General features: G+C 39.7%; 2 protein-coding genes across 7 annotated transcripts in view; one reads left to right on the forward strand and one right to left on the reverse strand.

The window, feature by feature from the left end:
- Positions 1-6,390, reverse strand: part of ABRAXAS2 (abraxas 2, BRISC complex subunit) — a 24,849-nt gene extending 18,459 nt beyond the window's left edge. The window contains exons 1-2 of the mRNA XM_039836020.1: positions 6,268-6,390; positions 2,510-2,600 (exon numbers count right to left, since the gene is read on the reverse strand). Of these exons, the coding sequence (XP_039691954.1) occupies positions 2,510-2,600; positions 6,268-6,366 (190 nt within the window). The 5' untranslated portion in view covers positions 6,367-6,390. The remainder of the gene's footprint in view (positions 1-2,509; positions 2,601-6,267) is intronic.
- Positions 6,391-9,744: 3,354 nt separating this feature from the next.
- EEF1AKMT2 (EEF1A lysine methyltransferase 2) overlaps positions 9,745-17,956 on the forward strand; it is a 75,375-nt gene continuing 67,163 nt past the window's right edge. For 4 of the 6 annotated variants that reach the window (XR_005647228.1, XR_005647229.1, XR_005647227.1 and 1 more), the window contains exons 1-3: positions 9,745-9,905; positions 11,064-11,129; positions 11,654-11,768. Coding sequence is in view for 2 of the 6 variants with exons in the window: in XM_039836021.1 (XP_039691955.1) it covers positions 9,760-9,905; positions 11,064-11,129; positions 11,654-11,768 (327 nt within the window). In the remaining 4 variants the exon portion in view is untranslated. Of the gene's footprint in view, positions 9,906-11,063; positions 11,130-11,653; positions 11,773-17,956 lie in introns of all 6 variants that reach the window. The other 2 variants (XR_005647230.1, XM_039836022.1) reach the window with 2 other exon arrangements.

Below are 17,956 nucleotides of genomic sequence, written 5' to 3' on the forward strand. Positions count from 1 at the left end.
TTCATCTACTGATGGACACTTAGGTTGCTTCCATATCTTGGCTGTTGCAAACAATGCTGCAATCACCATAGGGGTGCATATATCTTTTCGATTTAGTGTTTTCATTTTTCTTAGATAAATAACCAGAAATGTAATTGCTGGATCCTAAGGTAATTCTATTTTTAATTTTCTGAGGAATCTCTGTACTGTTTTCCATAGTGGCTGCACCAATTTGCAATCCCACCAACAGTGCACAAGGGTTCTCTTTTCTCCACATCTTTGCCAACACTGCTGTTTGCTGCCTTGTTCAGGATAGCCATTCTGACAGGTGTGAGGTGATATCTCATGTGGTTTTGATTTGCATTTTCCTGATAATTAATAATGTTAAGCACCTTTCCACGTGTCTGTTGGCCATCTGTATGTCTACTTTGGGGACATGTCTATTCAAGTCCTTTGCTCATTTAATTGGATTGTTGGTTTTTTTGATGTTGAGTTGTTATGAATCCTTTATGTACTGTGGGTATTAACCCTTCATCAGATATATCATTAGCAAATACCTCTCCCATGCAACAGGTTGCCTTTTCATTTTGCTGATGGTTTCCTTTGCTGTTCAAAAACTTTCTAGTTTAATACAGTCCCATTTGTTTATTTTTTCTTTTGTTGCCCTTGCCTGCGGAGACATATCCAAAAAGATATTCCTAAAAGCGATGTCAAAGAGTTTGCTATGTTTTCTTCTAGGATTTTTATGGTTTTAGGTCTTGCATTTAAGTCTTTAATCCATGATATGTATTTATTTTTAAAATAAAAATATTACAATAACAAATATACTTAAGACAATACTAGTAAACACTTTGACCATAAGATCCATAATCCTTTCAAACAATGAACTGAATGTAGCTAATGAATTAAAGGTTGCACAGCAAAAGGTGGTTGTCGTGGCACTGTATTAACTGGAATTCTATTGATTGGTACTTCTTCATATCTACAATACACGGAAACTGGCATTTACTGCAAGAACCAAAAGGTTTATGAATCAAAGAATCAGTACAGTATGCTGTAAAATTGGAATTACTTTAGCATTGTATTTCTTTAAAAATAGCTAGAATATTCATCAGAAATGCTATTTTTGTGATCATGCCATAGAAGAGTGCTCTTTCTTGATGGCTTGCTGTCAGTTAACTACATCTGGCATTTTAACCTTCATCTATCAAATTAATTTTGAAAACCTAACTGCAAACAATAAGTAATTACATAGATGTCCAATGAAACCAAATTCTCTATTTTAAGATTTTAAAGAATTAAGCAAAAAAAACCCCCCAAAAACAACAACAAAACACCACCTCGATGAGAGAACAGCTGCACCCTATGTATCAAGTCTTTATTTAACAAGTCGGTATTGTGGTAGTGGGCTTTACAGTTTTGATCGTTTTCTCCCAGTCCTAGCCCCACCTCAAGCCTCACCCTAGCCTCCCAATTCATGTCCTAGGCTATCAGAACAGACTTGAAAGTGATGACTTGGCCCCAACATGACCTGACCTTCCAGCAGTATTTCAAGCCACTCTCCGTCACATAAACTGTATTTCAGTCACAGAAACAGGCCAGATCCCTGGGATGTTTGATGTGCTCCTTGCTGTGTTCCTCCAGATGCACCGCCCACTGGCCCTGAGCTCACCTCCTTCATGATGTCTTTACTGGTTTCACCCACTGGCGGACTTTCATTCCGACTCCTGGACTTCTTTGTCCCTCCCTCACAGACTCATCGCGCACAGTCTGGTGTTTGTGTGTGCACCTGTCTCATTCTCCCCGCACTCCTGGAAGGCAGGGCTGTACCTGGATGTTCCCCGCACTGCCTAGCACATGCTTCCCACTTCAATAACTGCTGGTTGCAAAAACAAACGAATGTCCCTCGCTGTGTTTTGAGAATCAGGATATGCTACCTGGTGACATGCTCGACGTGCGGCTGAAAGGACTATGACCCCTGTTTACGAAAAGAAGGCTGATCCGAAGCGGGTAAGCGCATCCGTGGACAGTCCTTTGTCTCCCCCATGACTCCCCCAAATCGACTATTTGGTTTACTCCTCAGAAGGCTGTACAGATTTAGCAAATATCTCACGTAAACAAGGGTGAACATCTTTGCCAGACCCCTCCAAGCAGCAGCAGCGTAACACATCCTTTCAGTACAGTATGAGGTGACACTGACAACGGGGACAGCCTACTTTGCAACCTTGAGGTTCACAGTGGTTTTGAAGAGACCATCAAGTGCAACAGCACATAGCAATTCAGTAAAAGTCACATGAATTAGTAGATAAAGGAGAGCTTTATAGAATACGTAAACCTACCGCGATTCGCTGTATGTTTACAATGACTGATACAAACATTTCAGATCATGTCTCAGTGCAAACAATTTGCATTGTGATTTTAGTGGTTGTCTATGTACTCTAATCCTTTAGATTAAAATTGGTTAAGGGCCGAAGAACAAACAAACAGTATATATACAAAAAAGCGTTTCTAAGGTCAGTGATAAACTTACCAATTACTTGCAGAAATTCTGTGTTGCTAATTTGTGAGTCACTGATGCTAAACGTTTCCTCTTGTCTCACCTCTCCCAGCAGAAACCCTTCCTGAAGGTAAGAAAGAAGAGTTGCAGACTAAGAGTACTGATGACTTTCACTGGAATTAAGAGGAATTTTATAATAATTTTAACAATGATACAAATACGCTTGCCATGTAAACTACTATTCCATAAACCAACAAGACTAAAGTAATCTGAGATCTATTAATCTGTTTGAAAAAAGGCTTCCATACAAGATGAGATATTATCTTAATCCTTTCAAGTCTTCCCTGTTTTTTGTTAAAGTAAAAACGAGCAGAGTGAATTCATCATCTTAATGCTACTAAGTATAATAACCAATGTCAAAAAAGCTCAGGAAGCAGAAATATTCCACGCTTCTTTTCTTGAAACAGCATACAATTTCATTGTTTAAAAAATGCTGCAAAAAAAAAACCAAAACAAATAAACGAACAAAACCACTACTAATGATAAAAGGATAAAGAAGTTAACACAATGAACAATGAACTGCTCTTGTATAGGCTGGTGTGGGAAATTAGAATCTCAGCAAATAAAACCTATCATGCACGTGAAAGGTTTTCTCTAATAAATGCAGAGGTCAGTTTATTTACACCTTTGGAGAACATACACTACCAAAATCAATTCTGGATTACTCAGCATATAACCTACTATTTGATACTTGCTGTCATGTTCACCATAAGCAGTTGGAGAACATGGACCCTAAATGTCAAAATAGCTTCCCTGCAGAGGGTAAACACATAGGCTGTCCTGGAACCTCCATTCCCAGATACCCACATGGCTTACTTCTTCCCTTCGTTAGATTCTTTGCTTCCCTGGTCAATGCAATGGAAATAGCATCTGCCAGGCACTCTGGCCCCTTTACTTTGCATTCTTTCTCTTCTTAGTCTTCTCACTAAATGCCACATTACATATTTATATAAATAAATAAAGGCCTATCCCCCACTAAGAGCAGGAACTTCATGCTTGTTCATTGCTATATCTCAGCACCTAGCACAGTGTCTAACACATAGAAGGTGCTCAGTAAATACTGCTTGAATAAACTGGCTGAAACAACGCACTGTACTATACACCTTTCTACTCTCGGTTGATCATTCAAATCAATTAAAGAAGTTTAACAACATTCCCGTTTAAAGAGAGAATGTGAAGGGGTGAGGAAGGAGAGACAGATGCTTTTATAGCACAGTTTTGTACTGGATTAGGGGAGTGGAGTCTCCTAAAATCCCAAATCACCATTACAGGGCATTTCTCAAAATTGAGTAATATAGAGATCCCCTTAGAAAAAAATTCTCTCAGGCCTGAAGGAGCATCTCTGACTACTAGTTTGAGAAACACTGACTAAAGAAGCTTGTTTATCTTATAAAAGTGTTTCAGTTATGAGTTCTCACTACAAAAGAGAAACTTTGTAATAGGTTAAAAAAATTATTTTAATCAAAGTGGAAAAAAAATTAAAGTTCCTACAGTACCTAAGACTTTAAGATTCCTAGCGTTCCAATCTAGAATGGCTGGATTTAGCAAATAAAAATACAAGACACCCAGTTAAATCTGAATTTCAGACAAATAACAATTTTTAATGTAATAATATACTAAAAAATTATTATTCATCTGAAATTCAAATTTAACTGAGTGTCCTCTATTTTACCTGGCAACTCTATCGCAGTCCTCAGTTTGAAAAAGTCAACAGTGACGTCAAGACATTCTAAAGCCAAGTATAAAACGAACGCTTATTTATCTACTGGTCTGGGATTATTTGAGCCACTGTTACTTTATACCAAGGGTAGGCAAACTACAGTGTTTGGGCTAAAACCAGCCTAACGCTTTTTATTGTACAGCCCACGAACTAAGAATGAACGCTTTCTACACTCTTGAATGGTTGAAAAAAATTAAAATAGAAATATTTCATAGTGTGAAAATTTTACATGTAAAATTCAAATTTTAATGTGCATAAAGTTTATTGAACACAGTCACCCTAATTTATTTATTGTCTGTGGCTGCTTTCTCCCTACAGCAGTAGAGTTGAGTAGTTGCTACAGGGAGCACATGGCTCTCGAAGCCTAAAATATTTATGTAGCGCTTTATAGAAAAAGTTTGCTAACCCCAGCTCTATTAAACTAATTTTTTGCCTGGACAAAACCAGAATGAACTACAAAGGCAAATTCTTGGTTCTTCAACTTTAAAATATATAAAATTGAAATACAATTGAAATTACTTTAAAGTATTCCACATATATAATTGTGGCAAGGTTAATATAAACATGTATGGTTTTTATACGATACAGTTACAAACTACTGTCATTGGTGAAAATTTCCATGAAGTCTAGCACCATATCTGGCACAGCACAGATAGTAAACAGAGAGCTCTTGAATTAAATTTGTAACAATCCAAGCATCATGGCCGTCTCACTGCAAGTTGTAGAAAAACCAACCACTTTTCAACAGGTAACTTCTTACAATAATCTTGTTTTATACATAAACTGTGATATTATCAGGCACTCCAAAAGTTAGAGAGATTAAGAAGCATTATTTAAACCATATTCAATACTCCCACGGACACTAGGAGTGTCGCAAACCACCCATATGTGGAACTTCATTACATTATTAAATAGCTGGCTACAGTATCAAAGGCCTTAAGTGTCCAGAGACAGGAGCTGCCTCTGGAAAAACCCATGTTGCGTATATTATCATTAATCTCTATCATCAGCACTGAAGAGAAGAAAGGTACATTAATGCTATCCAATTTACTAATGGAATCACCTCTCTATGAAATGTTTTTATTAATGGATTGCTGACATCAAACCAAATCCAGTTCCTTCTTCTGCAGGGTATTATTTTGCTTTGTAATGACACAACACCCCACCACACACACACACACACACACACAATGAATGAGATAAATCACTATTAACATCATTTAAAATAATCCCCAATTAATCACGCGCTTAAAGATTAAAAAAAATTTACCTAGTTTCAGAAAGAATTTCCATTCAGAGGCCAGGGACATTAAAAGACAATCCGAAAAATAAAGACACTGAAGCAGACAGGCTCTGCTCCCTCTGTGGGCTCCAAAGCCTATTCATTTCCGATCACTCATACGTAGGCCTGTCACTTCCCTATTTCACTGTGACTTAGTTCCGCGGTCTCAGAACATTCGCCAAAGAACTAAACATACAACTTTAAGGCAAGTAGACCCTACACCTACCACTCCTGTTTAAATTCTCCATTTTCAGTAGAAGCGAAGAAAACACACGATCATATCTAACAAGTATGAATAGTGACAGCCATGGTTTCCCTCGTCGCACCCCACGACAACCTGTAAGACGAGCGGGTGGGGCTGGGTGCCTCGGCTCCTTCCCGACCCCGGGCTCCTCTCTCAAGTCTAGAAGCCTGACACCCAGGGAGGGGCAGGCGCTCGGTTTCCACTAAGCGACTCCTGACACTGCCAGCAGCCGGCAGGGACAGCTTTGCTAAACCGGAGACTGCTGTCCCAGGACGGTAGGGTGGCAGAAGGCACCGAATGATGAGCCCATCCGGGGAACGAAAGAGTCCCGGGCAGCAGGAGCTCGCCAGGGGCGGGAGCAGCCCGGGTCACTAGACCCTCGGGCCGGCCCGGGAGCCCGAGGGGGCGAGCCGCGAGTGATCCCGGCCTGGCCCGAGACGGAAGCTGGAGGCCCCAGCAGCCACGGCGGGGGGCCCGGCACCTACGTGGTCGGCGTTGCTGTTGGCGCTGTGGAAACACACAGCGCTGAAGGTGTAGCCCGAAATGGAAGCCGCCATGATGGAAATCTCCAACTCCCCCATCATGCCCCGCGGAGGGCACGCAGCCTTCCGGCCGGCCCCGCTCACTGGCATCCTGGGAAATGAAGTCCTCCGAGGGCGAGGCCCGCGTGCCCGAGCGCCCCTCAAGGAGGGCTGAGAAGTGCAGGTTGAGGCGATCAGAACGATTCCCACACTGCATCCTCCCGTGGGTCTCGCACTCAGCACACCCCAGACATTGCCTCTTCTGGATAACCTTTATAGTTGCGCAAACCATTTTTTCTTTTTGCATATAAAACTATTAGTGTTAAAAGCCAACATCGGCCATGCTCAAGAGTGAAAGGAGGGAGGGAGATGGTTCGAGCAATTGTATGGTTTTGGGTTTGATATAGAAGTAACATGATTTCAAACTCCATGTGACATTTTGGTTGTAATGTCAAGTATATAGTGCCAGGGGAGAGAGGAAGCGGTATTACAATCCCCCAGACGTGGGATGATGGACAGTGGTTTGGGAGTGGTTAGAAAAGAAATGGTGATAGTAGCATAGGTGGTAAGAAGCGAATGGATTCTGGGTACAAAAGAATACAAATTTAATGAACAATAACTGAAAGAGGGAACAAATAATAAGTAAAAGTGAAAATAAACTCTGGAAAAGTTAGGAAAAGAAACTCCAGGAAGGAACTACCCTTTCTAATCATTATTCTTTGATTTGTTCAATCTTTCCATTTCAAAACTGGGCCCTTGAACTTCCACAAAAATCCTACCACACTCTTTACAAGCTCAGCAAACAGATCTGTTTTCTGACAGTTATGCAGAACAACCTTGGAATCATTCTTGACACCCCACATTGATCATCAGTTTTCAAAATACATCAAAATATTTGGAGGCTGAGTCCAGAGACCAAGGGGAGACTAGGAAGAGCTGTGTGGGGAGGGTGAGGGAAGGACAAGTATGATGCTCTGCTTTGCGTGATGGTAGGATGGTCAGGGACCAATTGAATACAGGACACAGGGAAGAGAGGGTTTGGAAGCACGGGGGCAGTGGGAGAAGGACATGCAAGACAGTTTGGTTTTGAACAGGTTGAGTTTAATATAACAAGGAACATCTAGGCAGCTGCGAAAGAAGTCTGGAGCTGAAGGTAGAGGATGGAATTGGAAGTCACAAATAAGAACGATTGTTAACATTTACTGAACACAGATTTATGTCGGGGTCTGTTCGAAGCTCTTTACATGTGCAGTGTATTAACTTATTTAATCTGCCTAACAACCCTCTGAAGTGGACCCATTTTAAACTTCATTTTATGGTCGAAGAAACTGACCTAGCCTTTATTGAACATCTATACATCAGGCACGTAGGATTTTACAGGAATTATCTCATTTAATCTCTACAGCCGCCCTATGCCATAGGCCCTATTATTATCCTTGTTATAAGGATGGGCAAACTGAGACCCTGAGAAGTTAAGGAACTTGCCCATATTCACACACGATGAGGCCAGGGCTCAAAACTTGGCAATCCAACTTGAGTTGGGTGCCTAGCTCCCTTTTCTAAAGGCTCGCTTAACAGCAGGTGGTACTGGGAGGAAAAGGCAGTTTCAAGAAGGGTATGCTAAGTGGCACTGACAGCTACAGAAGATAAAGGGAGGTTAAGGCTGGAACTTAACCCTTGTTTTGCCAACTGGGAAGTAGTTGAAAGTTATTGAAAGCAGTTTCAGAAAAGTTGCAGGTGAGCAGAATTTCAGGCTGCAGGAAATGGCAGAGTGAGGACAAGACAGGCAACTTAGAGTACTTACAGGGCTAGAGTACTTACAGCCTCATCTAAGGGGCACCGGTGGGAGGGACTGTGATCCTTGGCACATTCTAGCTTCTCCCAGGTGATGGCCAGCTCTGCTAAGATTGAACTTCTTTCCCCCTGACCAAGAATCTTGTTACCCCGGGTGATCAGAGGTGGTGTCCCAGCAGCCTTCAGGACTAAACAGCCAGAGTAATCCTGGAGCCAGAGAAGGAACTCTGTATAAGCTGTGGGTTTTTCCAGGGCTCAATACCAACAAGTGTTTTCAGCATTCATCACACATGGCAAAAACAACTTAAGTGTTGGCAAGACATCAGATTGCAGACAGCCTTATCTTTCATGGGTGCTTCTTAATTATAACCTAAGACTTTTTAAGTCCCACTCAGTCACATTCAAGCTTCCTTTCTCTAGCCTCCAGAGTCTAGAAAAGATGAAAACAACCATTCGCCCCGAGCAGCACCAATTGGCAGTGGCATCTGGTAGTTTTATTACTCTGTAATAAGGTTACTTACGCTCTTTCTTGGGTTCTTTAATCACTGTACACATGAACTCCCATCTGTCTTTTACTGTATTCTATCACCAGTGGTTTGCCTGAAGATCCTGGAACATCTTGTGTAGGAGGAGATTTATATTCGGTCCTAACAAGGATTTCTGGGAGCTGGAAAGGCAACTGTTGTTGCTGCTAACCTCTAGGGATTTGTTACTGGGCTCCTGTCTGTGAGTCAACAGAAACGTGGCCTAGGAAACATTCCTTTTGGTTGGAACGCAGCCTCGCTAGAAGCCTTTGAGATCCTTGCCTAGGACATTGGGCCACCAGTATTTCGTTGCTGCTACAGAACCCCTCCACTCCTCAAGACCTTTGGTGCTCAAGATCTCTTCCATTATATTGCAGAACTACCAATTGCAGTCAGACCAAGAGGCAGAGGAATTTCGGGCTCACTGTTTGGGAGCAATCCCGTAGAACAAGCCACCATCCGTTTCGGGCGCACTATAGGTGAGGAAACTGACGCACACAGAGGTTAGGAGTTTCGGACAGGGCCGGGTCCCCGGTGAGGGGCAGAGCTGAGTCAGGCATCCGGGCATCTGGACTCTCACTTAGCCCTCTTCCACAACACTCTGATCCCTGTAATTGGTGTATTTTGGGGTGGGGAGTGGGTCGTAGGACATTCATTTCTCTGGGCGTAATTTCCATGTCCACCTAGTGACGTCAAGTCAGAAGAGGCCAGAATGTTATTTTCAAGGCGGGATCCCGGCCACAAATGGAATTAGGCGGCAGCCAAGTAATGCTGCTCAGATCTGCTCGCAATGTGGAGAGGTCAGGTGATTTGTGTGTTTGGGTTGAGCAGTGTTAGCTGTCTTTTTTTCTGCCAGTCTTTTTTCCAAAGTGAAATACCTTGAATAATCCCTTACAAATAGGTCCCCACACACAGGCACCTTAGGCGGGCACCTCTAGGAGTGCGTGCATCTGATGATGGCTGGAGGGAGGAGAGGAGAGAGGCGAAGTCCAGCCCGGCCCATGCCTAGGTTAGGAATCCCGGACTTGGTACCAAGGCGGAGCCCAGAACCCGCGCGGGCGGGGAGCAGTAGAGAGAGCGGCCTCCCGTTGCCTAGAGGCGCCAGGCTGCACGTCCGCTCTGTCCGTGCCACGTCTCTATGGCAGTCCAACGGCCGTCCGGGGCGCGGAGCGGGATGAGCGCGGACGCGTCCGGCGGCGACGCCGCAGGGGTCGCGGCGCGGTCCGGAGCGGTCAGTCCCGGAGGGGATGGCTTCGCCCCGTCGGCGTTGGGGACCCAAGAGCAGTGAGTGTGGCGCAGGGCAGGGCGGGGTGAGCGGCGCTGCTCGGACTGGGCCCGGGCGTAGGAGATGAAGGGATGCAGCCTTGGGGGTCCCGGATGCTGGGGGGAACCTCGGAGGCGTGGCAGAAGGAAGCTTAAAGGGCAGTCTCGGCCGAGGATAAGGGGTTTTGGAGGGGTGGAATTCCGAGGGGTCTCCCGGGGGGCGGTTAAGAGGCAATTCAAAGGTGTGATATCTAAGGGGCTCGAGGCTTTCGGGACGCGCTCTGAAGATCTTGGGGAGGCCTTTTAGGAGTGTTGAACCTGAAGGGCATGCTTGGGGGAAGGGGGCGAGGGCAGGGCTGACGAACAAGGCTGGTGGGCGAGGGTAAGGGGGCGGGGGGAAGGAAGGGGAAGAGGAAAGAACCGTTGGCCAGGCTGCTGAAAAAGCTAAAGGGATGAGAATAGGGATGTGGGACCTGGGAGAGGTGGGATGTAGGATGACCTGAAGAGGGAGCGAGGAGGTAGTGGGGCATCTTGCGGTAGGAGAAAGTGATCTGACCTAAAACAGATGTTCAGTAATTATGAATTAATAGATGGGCGATTAACGTGGGGAAAGGTAAAGATGAGAGGTAGCTTGGAGGGGTGAGAGGGAGCAGGGATTCTAGGGAGATGAAGTGGAAGATGAATGAAGAGAAGGCAAAAGATGAGGGAAGCTGGATTTAAAAGGAGCAAATTTGAAAACTTAACCTTTAATTAGCGCTTATCTTTGCTGAGTTCCATTGTCGGTAACCACTGTATTCGTAGAAAATCTTTGTTTCTGCACATTTTAAACTGAAAAGTGCTGTATGTATTACACTATGCCTGTACAGTCAAGTTTTAAACTTGTGTTTTGAACTAAGGAATACTTGAACAAAACTCTTTTGTAATTTTTAAGCTAAAATATAGCATTTTTAGGTGTCAGGTATTGTTCTAAGTGCTTTATACATGTAAATTTATTCTGCTTGTCTATGTCTTTCATTTTTTTAACATAAAACTGTTAAGAGATTGAGTTATGTGCACTTATTAATAACACTGATGTTTTAAACGTCTGTCATAAATATCTCTAACATATTAGAAACATACATTTAATTCATAATACAGTTTAATTAAAGAATCTTGCTTTGCATTTGATCATTTATGTAGTTGGGATGCTGTCTATGAGAGAGAACTGCACACTTTCCAGGAATATGGAGATAGAGGAGAAATCTGGTGAGTTACACAAAATGCTAGAATTATGATTCAGAAGATCATGTGTGTGCGTGTGTCTGTGTTTCTTTTAAGTGCTCATCCCAAAGAAAGAGGACCTGAGCATCTTGGGAACCTTGGACTAATTCTGGCTTTAGTGGGTAGATTTAAAGAATCTCTTTTTTGTTTTTTAATGACCCAGATTTAAATTTGATAATTGTATTGGAAAATTACTCTCATCCTATAACTTTTAAAAACTTAAAAAATTTTTAATAAGCAATAAAAATTTGAGTCACCAATATGTATAAGTGTTAATGCTGATGTAGAATAACATTAATGAGTAATATATCAACTTTACCTATTCATTTTATTTTGGGATGTGTTTTTTCCTAAATAGTAGTAAAGATGAAGCTTAAGCAGTCAGATATTCTTACTTTCAAAAAAGATGTGATTGAGCATATTGAATAATCTGCTTAAAAGAAATATAGCTGTAATCTTTGCTCTATATTCCTCTGTTACTTGATTGACTGATTCTTTGTTTTTAATAGGTTTGGAGAAGAGAGTATGAATCGACTAATAAGGTGGATGCAGAAACACAAGATTCCGTTGGATGCTTCAGTGCTTGATATTGGAACTGGAAATGGTGTTTTCCTGGTTGAACTTGTTGGTACTTTTAGTATTCATGTGTTAAAGCCAGATTTTAAAATGAAATTAAAAAAATTTGCAGTTGAGTATACTAACCATCTAAAGTAGTAAAGCAGCCCTACCATTTACTTTGAAAAGTCACATGGTATGAAAGGGAGGCTGCATGGATTGTGAGAAAAAACTAAGTGAGAGGCCAGGGGATCTGAGTCCTAGTCTTGGCCTTCCTGTTATAGCCTTGACCTTGAGCAAACCACTTATTTTTTCTGGGCTTCAGTTCTTTCCTAAAGATTTTGGCTAGGTAATTTCTATTGATTTATTCTATCTCAAAACTGGAGAAATCTATATGTATAAAAGGAAAATGACTTTTGCACTTCCAGTAGGACATATATACCTTAGGTTTGAAAAGAGTATTTTACCCATGGAGTTGAGTTTTGGTACAGGTTCTATAACTGGCTATACTATCACTGTTGTGTGCCTATAATGTGTTTATTGCTGTGTTATGTGCTGTACAGGAAGTATGAGACTTAGGCTTCAGCCTAGATGGTTTTACTTTCTTAATTTATAGGTATATTTTCATAACCTTAAAATTTATTGAGTGACTACCATGTGCCAAGCCTCATGCTAGGCACTGGCAACATGAAAATTGAGACCTTGTGCTTGAGTTGTTCATAGTATAAGAGGATGTACTGGCATATAAATAAGCAATTAACGGCATAGCTTGATGTGTACAATAATAGATATATTGATTACAGAAGTCAGTGATTAACTTTGGGGAAGAGTTAAAGGTGCTAATATCCAAGTTAGGTGGAAATTGCAGGAGCAGAGTGTGGGGAGTGTGGCGGGGAGTGTGAAGAGGGGGAGAATTTCAGACATTGGAAACTACCTGAAGGTGTGAAGGTTTGAAGGGGGATGGCATGTGCCGGGCCTGTGAATACTTTGGTAAATTAGAATGTCAAGTACATGTGTGGGGTAGACAGGCAAGGATTAGCTTAAAAGTAGAAGCTACATCATAGTATGCCATGCCTTAGAATTGAAGACATTACTTTTAGGCCATGGGGAGCCATGCAAAGGTGTCAAGCAGTGGAATAAGATTAGAAAAATGTGTAATAAACTTTTTGAAACATGGAGGTATATAGCATATGTACATTAAAGTGAACAGATCAAAAGAGTGTGGCCCAATTATCAGAGGGAACACACCTATGTAATTGGTTAACAGGAATATTAAAGATTCTTAAAGCCCCACTTGAACTCTACCAGTTCTCTCTGAATGATTTCCTCCGTCCTGTCTAAAGGTGACCACTATCCTCTCACCAGTAACCACAGGGAATTTTAACATAGATTTATCTGTTTTTGAATAGGTAAGTAGAAGTCTTCACTGTGTGTTCTTTTAGTGTCTTTCAGCATTCTGCGAGATTCACTCAAGTTGTTGCAGTAGTTTATTCGTTTCCATTGCTGTATGAGATTCCTTTATACGATTATACCACAGTTTTATTTATTCATTCTGCTTTTTACCCATAGTTTCTTTTGCATTTTAGTAGTTTACTTGTAGAGGCTAATGATAATGATTTATCCTTTGAGACGTAGTTTAACTGTAGATTCTTTTAGATTTTTTACGTATATTTATGTGCACACTGCAAAATGACAGTTTTATTTCTTCCTTTCCAATCCTTCATAACTTTCCCCCACCCGTGTTACACTGCTTAGGACCTCCCGTAGAATGCCGAAAAGAAGTGGGGCCAGCACTTCTTGTTATCAAATATTTTTTTTATCAAGATAATTATATAAATTTCTCATTTAGTCTGTTCATGTTGATGAATTACATTGGTCATTTTCAATGTTAAATATATTCCTGGATAAACCCAACATATGTATTACTGGATTCAGTTTGTTAATATTTTGTTTAGGAATTTTGCAACTTTGTCCATAAGAGAGATCATACCACATTTTTTCTTTCTTGTAGTGGCCTTGTCGGGTTTCGATATCAGGTTATGCTGGCATCATTAAATGAGAACCTGTTTTTTGACAGTTTGTGGACAATTGTTGTGTGTTTTTTTTTTTCCCCCCTTAAATGTTTGGTAGAATTCACTGGTGAAGCCACCTAGATATGGAGTCGCTTATGGGAAGTTTTTCTCTTTTTTAATGTGAACTTATTAAATGAATTATAATATACATATTGAAAAGTGAGCAGGTCATAAGAGTATACATAGCTTTCACAGAATGAACACCTGTGTCACTCATCAACCTGATCAAAAAAGAGAACATTGTTAGCACCACAGAAGTCCCTTCGTGCTCCCTGCCACTCCTTCCCTTCTAAAGGTAGCCACTGTTATGACTTCTCTCATCGTATGTTAAGCTGTTTTTGATATTGGCTGTACTTGTTTTTCATTGTGGTTTTAATTAATATTTCCTTGATTACTAATGATCTTGAGCACTTTTCATGGGCTTACTTGTCATCTATATATCTTTTGGGAAATGTGTATTCAAATCTTTTGCCTATTTTTAGATTGGGTTGTTTACTTATTGTTAAGATTGGAGGATTCTTTCTGTATTCTGGGTATAAGTTCTTTGTTAGATATATGGTTTGTAAATGTTTTCTCCTATCCTTTGCCTTGTTTTTTCAGTCAACAGTGTCTTCTGAAGAGCAGTTCTTGATTTTGATGAAGTCGAATTTATGAATTTTTTCTCATACAGATTGTACTTTTGTTGTTACAGTAAAGAACTCTGCCTAAGCCAGGGTCACATAGATCTTCTCCTGTGTTTTCTTTGAAAGTTTTAAAGTTTTACTTTTTATATTTAGATCTATAATTTGTTCCGAGTTAATTTTTGTGTAAGGTTTGACATACTGGTTGAATTCCTTTTTTCTTTTTTTTTGCATATAAATGTCAAATTGTTCCATTTGTCATTTGTTGAAAGAGTATCCTTTCTCCATTATGTTGAGTTTTGCCTGCTTTTGACTTGATGTAAATGATATGGTATCGTTGCGCGTGCTCTTTTTCTCTTCCATCTGGCTTCTTTGGGTGAACATGGATTTGTGAGGTTTATTGATGTTTATTCATGTTGTGTGTAGCACTAGATTGCTTCATTTAATTGTGGAATGGTACCATACTATGTGAAAATAACCACAGTTTTCTTATTTATTGAGTTATTCACTCATACATTCATTCATTCTCCTGTCGATAGACATTTGGGCTGTTTTCCCACAGCCTAACAGTTTTCCAAAACGGTTCTTCTAGTCCGCACTCCTGCTGACAGTGTGAGAATTCCAGTTGCTCTACATCCTTGCCAACACCTGGTCTTTTCAGTATATGCAGTTTCAGTGATTTCGGTAGGTGTGCAGTAGTGTCTTGTGGTTTTATTCTCATTTCTTTGGTGACTGAAAATCTTGAGCACATTGTCATATGTTTTTTGGCTACTTGACTATTCTTTTTGGTGAAGCGTTTAAGTTTTTTTGCCCATTTAAAAAATTGAGTTGCCCGTCTTTTTCTTACTGGTTTATTGTAGTTTTTTATATTTCTGTATATATGATCTTTTAATTGCAAATACCTCGATCTAGTCTGTGGCTTGCCTTTTCACTTTTGAAATGTTATCTTTTGATGAATAGAAGTTTTTAATTTTATTAAAGTTTAACATATCATTTTAAAGAAATGAGTAGTGCTTTTTGAGTATCTTTGCCTCCCCAGAGTCATAAAGATACTTTCCTATGTGTTCTAGAAGCTTTATTGTTTTCTTTTTCACATTTAGGACTCAATTAATTGTCGTGTGTGTTGTGTGGTAAAGGTTGATGTTTATTTTTTCCCTATGAATATCCAGATAACCCAGCACCAGCTATTGAAATATCCTTTCCCCCCATTGTACCTCTGTCCTGTCAAGTAATGGTGTATATTCAGGTTTGTTTCTGGTTCTGCTGTTTTGTTCCTTTGGGTTTTTTTTTTTTTAACCTTATGCCTGTGCCATATTGTCCTAATTACTGCAGCTTTATAAGTTTTCATATTTGGTTAATGTAAGTTCTCCAACTTTGATATTTCCTACTGCTTACTTGGTGGTGTTACTTAGCTCTTTGTGTACTTATTTAAATTTTAGATTCCTATCACTTTTGAGGAAAAAAACTCTCCTGGGATTTTGATTAGGATTGCATTGAATTTACAAATCAATTTGAGGAGGATTTACATCTTTACAGTATTGAGTCTCTGAATCCATGAATGTGACGTGTTATTCTTCACTTTCTCTCTAATATTTTATAATTTCCTCTGTAGAGATCTTATATCTTTTCGTAGATTGATTCCTAGATGTTTGTATTTTTGTTGTTATAATTGGTATTGTTATGCTTTTAAAATTTCATTTTCTAGTAGTTTACTGCTAGTATATAGAAGTACAACAAAGGCTTGGGGTAGCATTTGCTATTTACTGCTAGTATATAGAAGTACAACAAATTTTTATAATGATCTAGTATACAGAAGTACAACAAATTTTTATAATGATCTTATGTCTAGTAATTCATATATTAGTTCGAATAAGTCATAGATTTTTTTTGATTTTTTAGTGTATACAGTAATGCCATGTGTAAATAATTTTATTTCTTCTATTCCAATCTCAATATCTTATTTCTTAAAATGCTGTGTACGATGTTGAATAGAAATCATGAAGGCTGATAGCCTTGTAACATTGCCTGTTATACAAGTAAAGCTATTAATATTTCACCATAAAATATTATGTAAGCTGTAGGTTTATAGTCTATCAGATTGTGTGTGTTCCTTTGTATTCCTAGTTGAGGTTTTAATCATAAATGAGTGTGGAATTTGATTAGTTGCTTTCTTTGCTATACATTGAGATGATCAGATGATTTTTCTTCTTGTTTCTGTTAATGTCAAATTCATTGATTTTGGGGGCATCTAAAATTTTTCATTTTTTTTTTTTTTTTTTGGCGGCAGGTTGACCTCAGATTTCAAGGTCCTTGTCATCTTATAATCCTTTATTTTTTGTTTTTTATGCCTATAGCACCTGGTCTTCCTAGGTGGTCTCCCATCCAAGTACTAACCAGGCCTGACGCTGCTTAGCTTCCGAGATCAGACAGGCTTGGGGTAGCATGGCCGTAGACCTGAATTTTTTTAGTTGACATTTTTGTTGAGATAATTTTAGTGATCAGTTGTTCACTGTTAAAACCAACTTCCATTCCTGAAATAAACCAAGTTTGATCGTGGTGTGTTATCCTTTTCATGTGTTGTTAGATTTGAGTTGATAATATTTTCTTAGGATTTGTATAGCTTCATGAGAGATTTGCCAGTAATTTTCCTTACTTGCAATTTTCATGTAAGGTTTTCATATAATGTTTATGCTGGCCTCATATAATGATATGGGAAGTGTGTCTTTTTTTATTCTTTGGGAGAATTTGTGTAAGTTGCCTTTGTTTCTTCCTTAAAATGTTTGGAAGACTTCATGGAGATAGCCTCTGGATGTGGAGATTTTTTTGTAGGGTTTGAGTCAGTTTTGTATTTTTTAAGAAATTTATCCATTTATCTAAATTTTAAAATTTTATTGGCATGAAGTTATTCATAATTTCTTGTTCAACTTTCAAAAATTAACATGTAAAATTAACCCTTTTGTTACAGTTTTATGAATTTTACACATGCTGACATTCATATAATCATCATCACAAGATGTAGAATAGTTCCATCTGGAAAACTCTTATGCCATTCTATGTGGCCACACCTTTTCCACCAGGTAGCCATCGATCAGTTCTCTGTCACTACACTAGTTTTGTGTTTTTGAGACTGTTATATAAAACAGGATCATGCAGTACGTAACCTTTTGAGACTGCCTGCTTTTGCTCAGCATATGCTTTTTGCGATTCATCCATATTTTTGCTTGTATTAATAGCCATTCCTTATTGCTGAGAAGCATTCTGCTGTATGGCTCTATCAGTTTGTTTATCCATTTCCTGTTGAAAGATGTTGGGTTGTTAATTTTGGCAATTATGAATAAAACTGCTATAATCATGTTCACAAAATTTTTTTGTGTGAACATGTTTCTCTAGTGTAAATATATTTTCAACTTTATTAAAAACTTTCCAGCCATTTTTCTGAATGGATGTACCATTTTACATACATGAGCAATGTTTATGGTAGTTCTAGTTGGTCTGTATGCTTGCTGACACTTGGAATTGTCAATATTTTTCTGATACGTAAATAATGGCATCTTATCATGGTTTT

Source organism: Pteropus medius, unplaced genomic scaffold, assembly GCF_902729225.1.
Source record: "Pteropus medius unplaced genomic scaffold, Ma_sr-lr_union100, whole genome shotgun sequence".
Classification (NCBI taxonomy): domain Eukaryota; kingdom Metazoa; phylum Chordata; class Mammalia; order Chiroptera; family Pteropodidae; genus Pteropus; species Pteropus medius.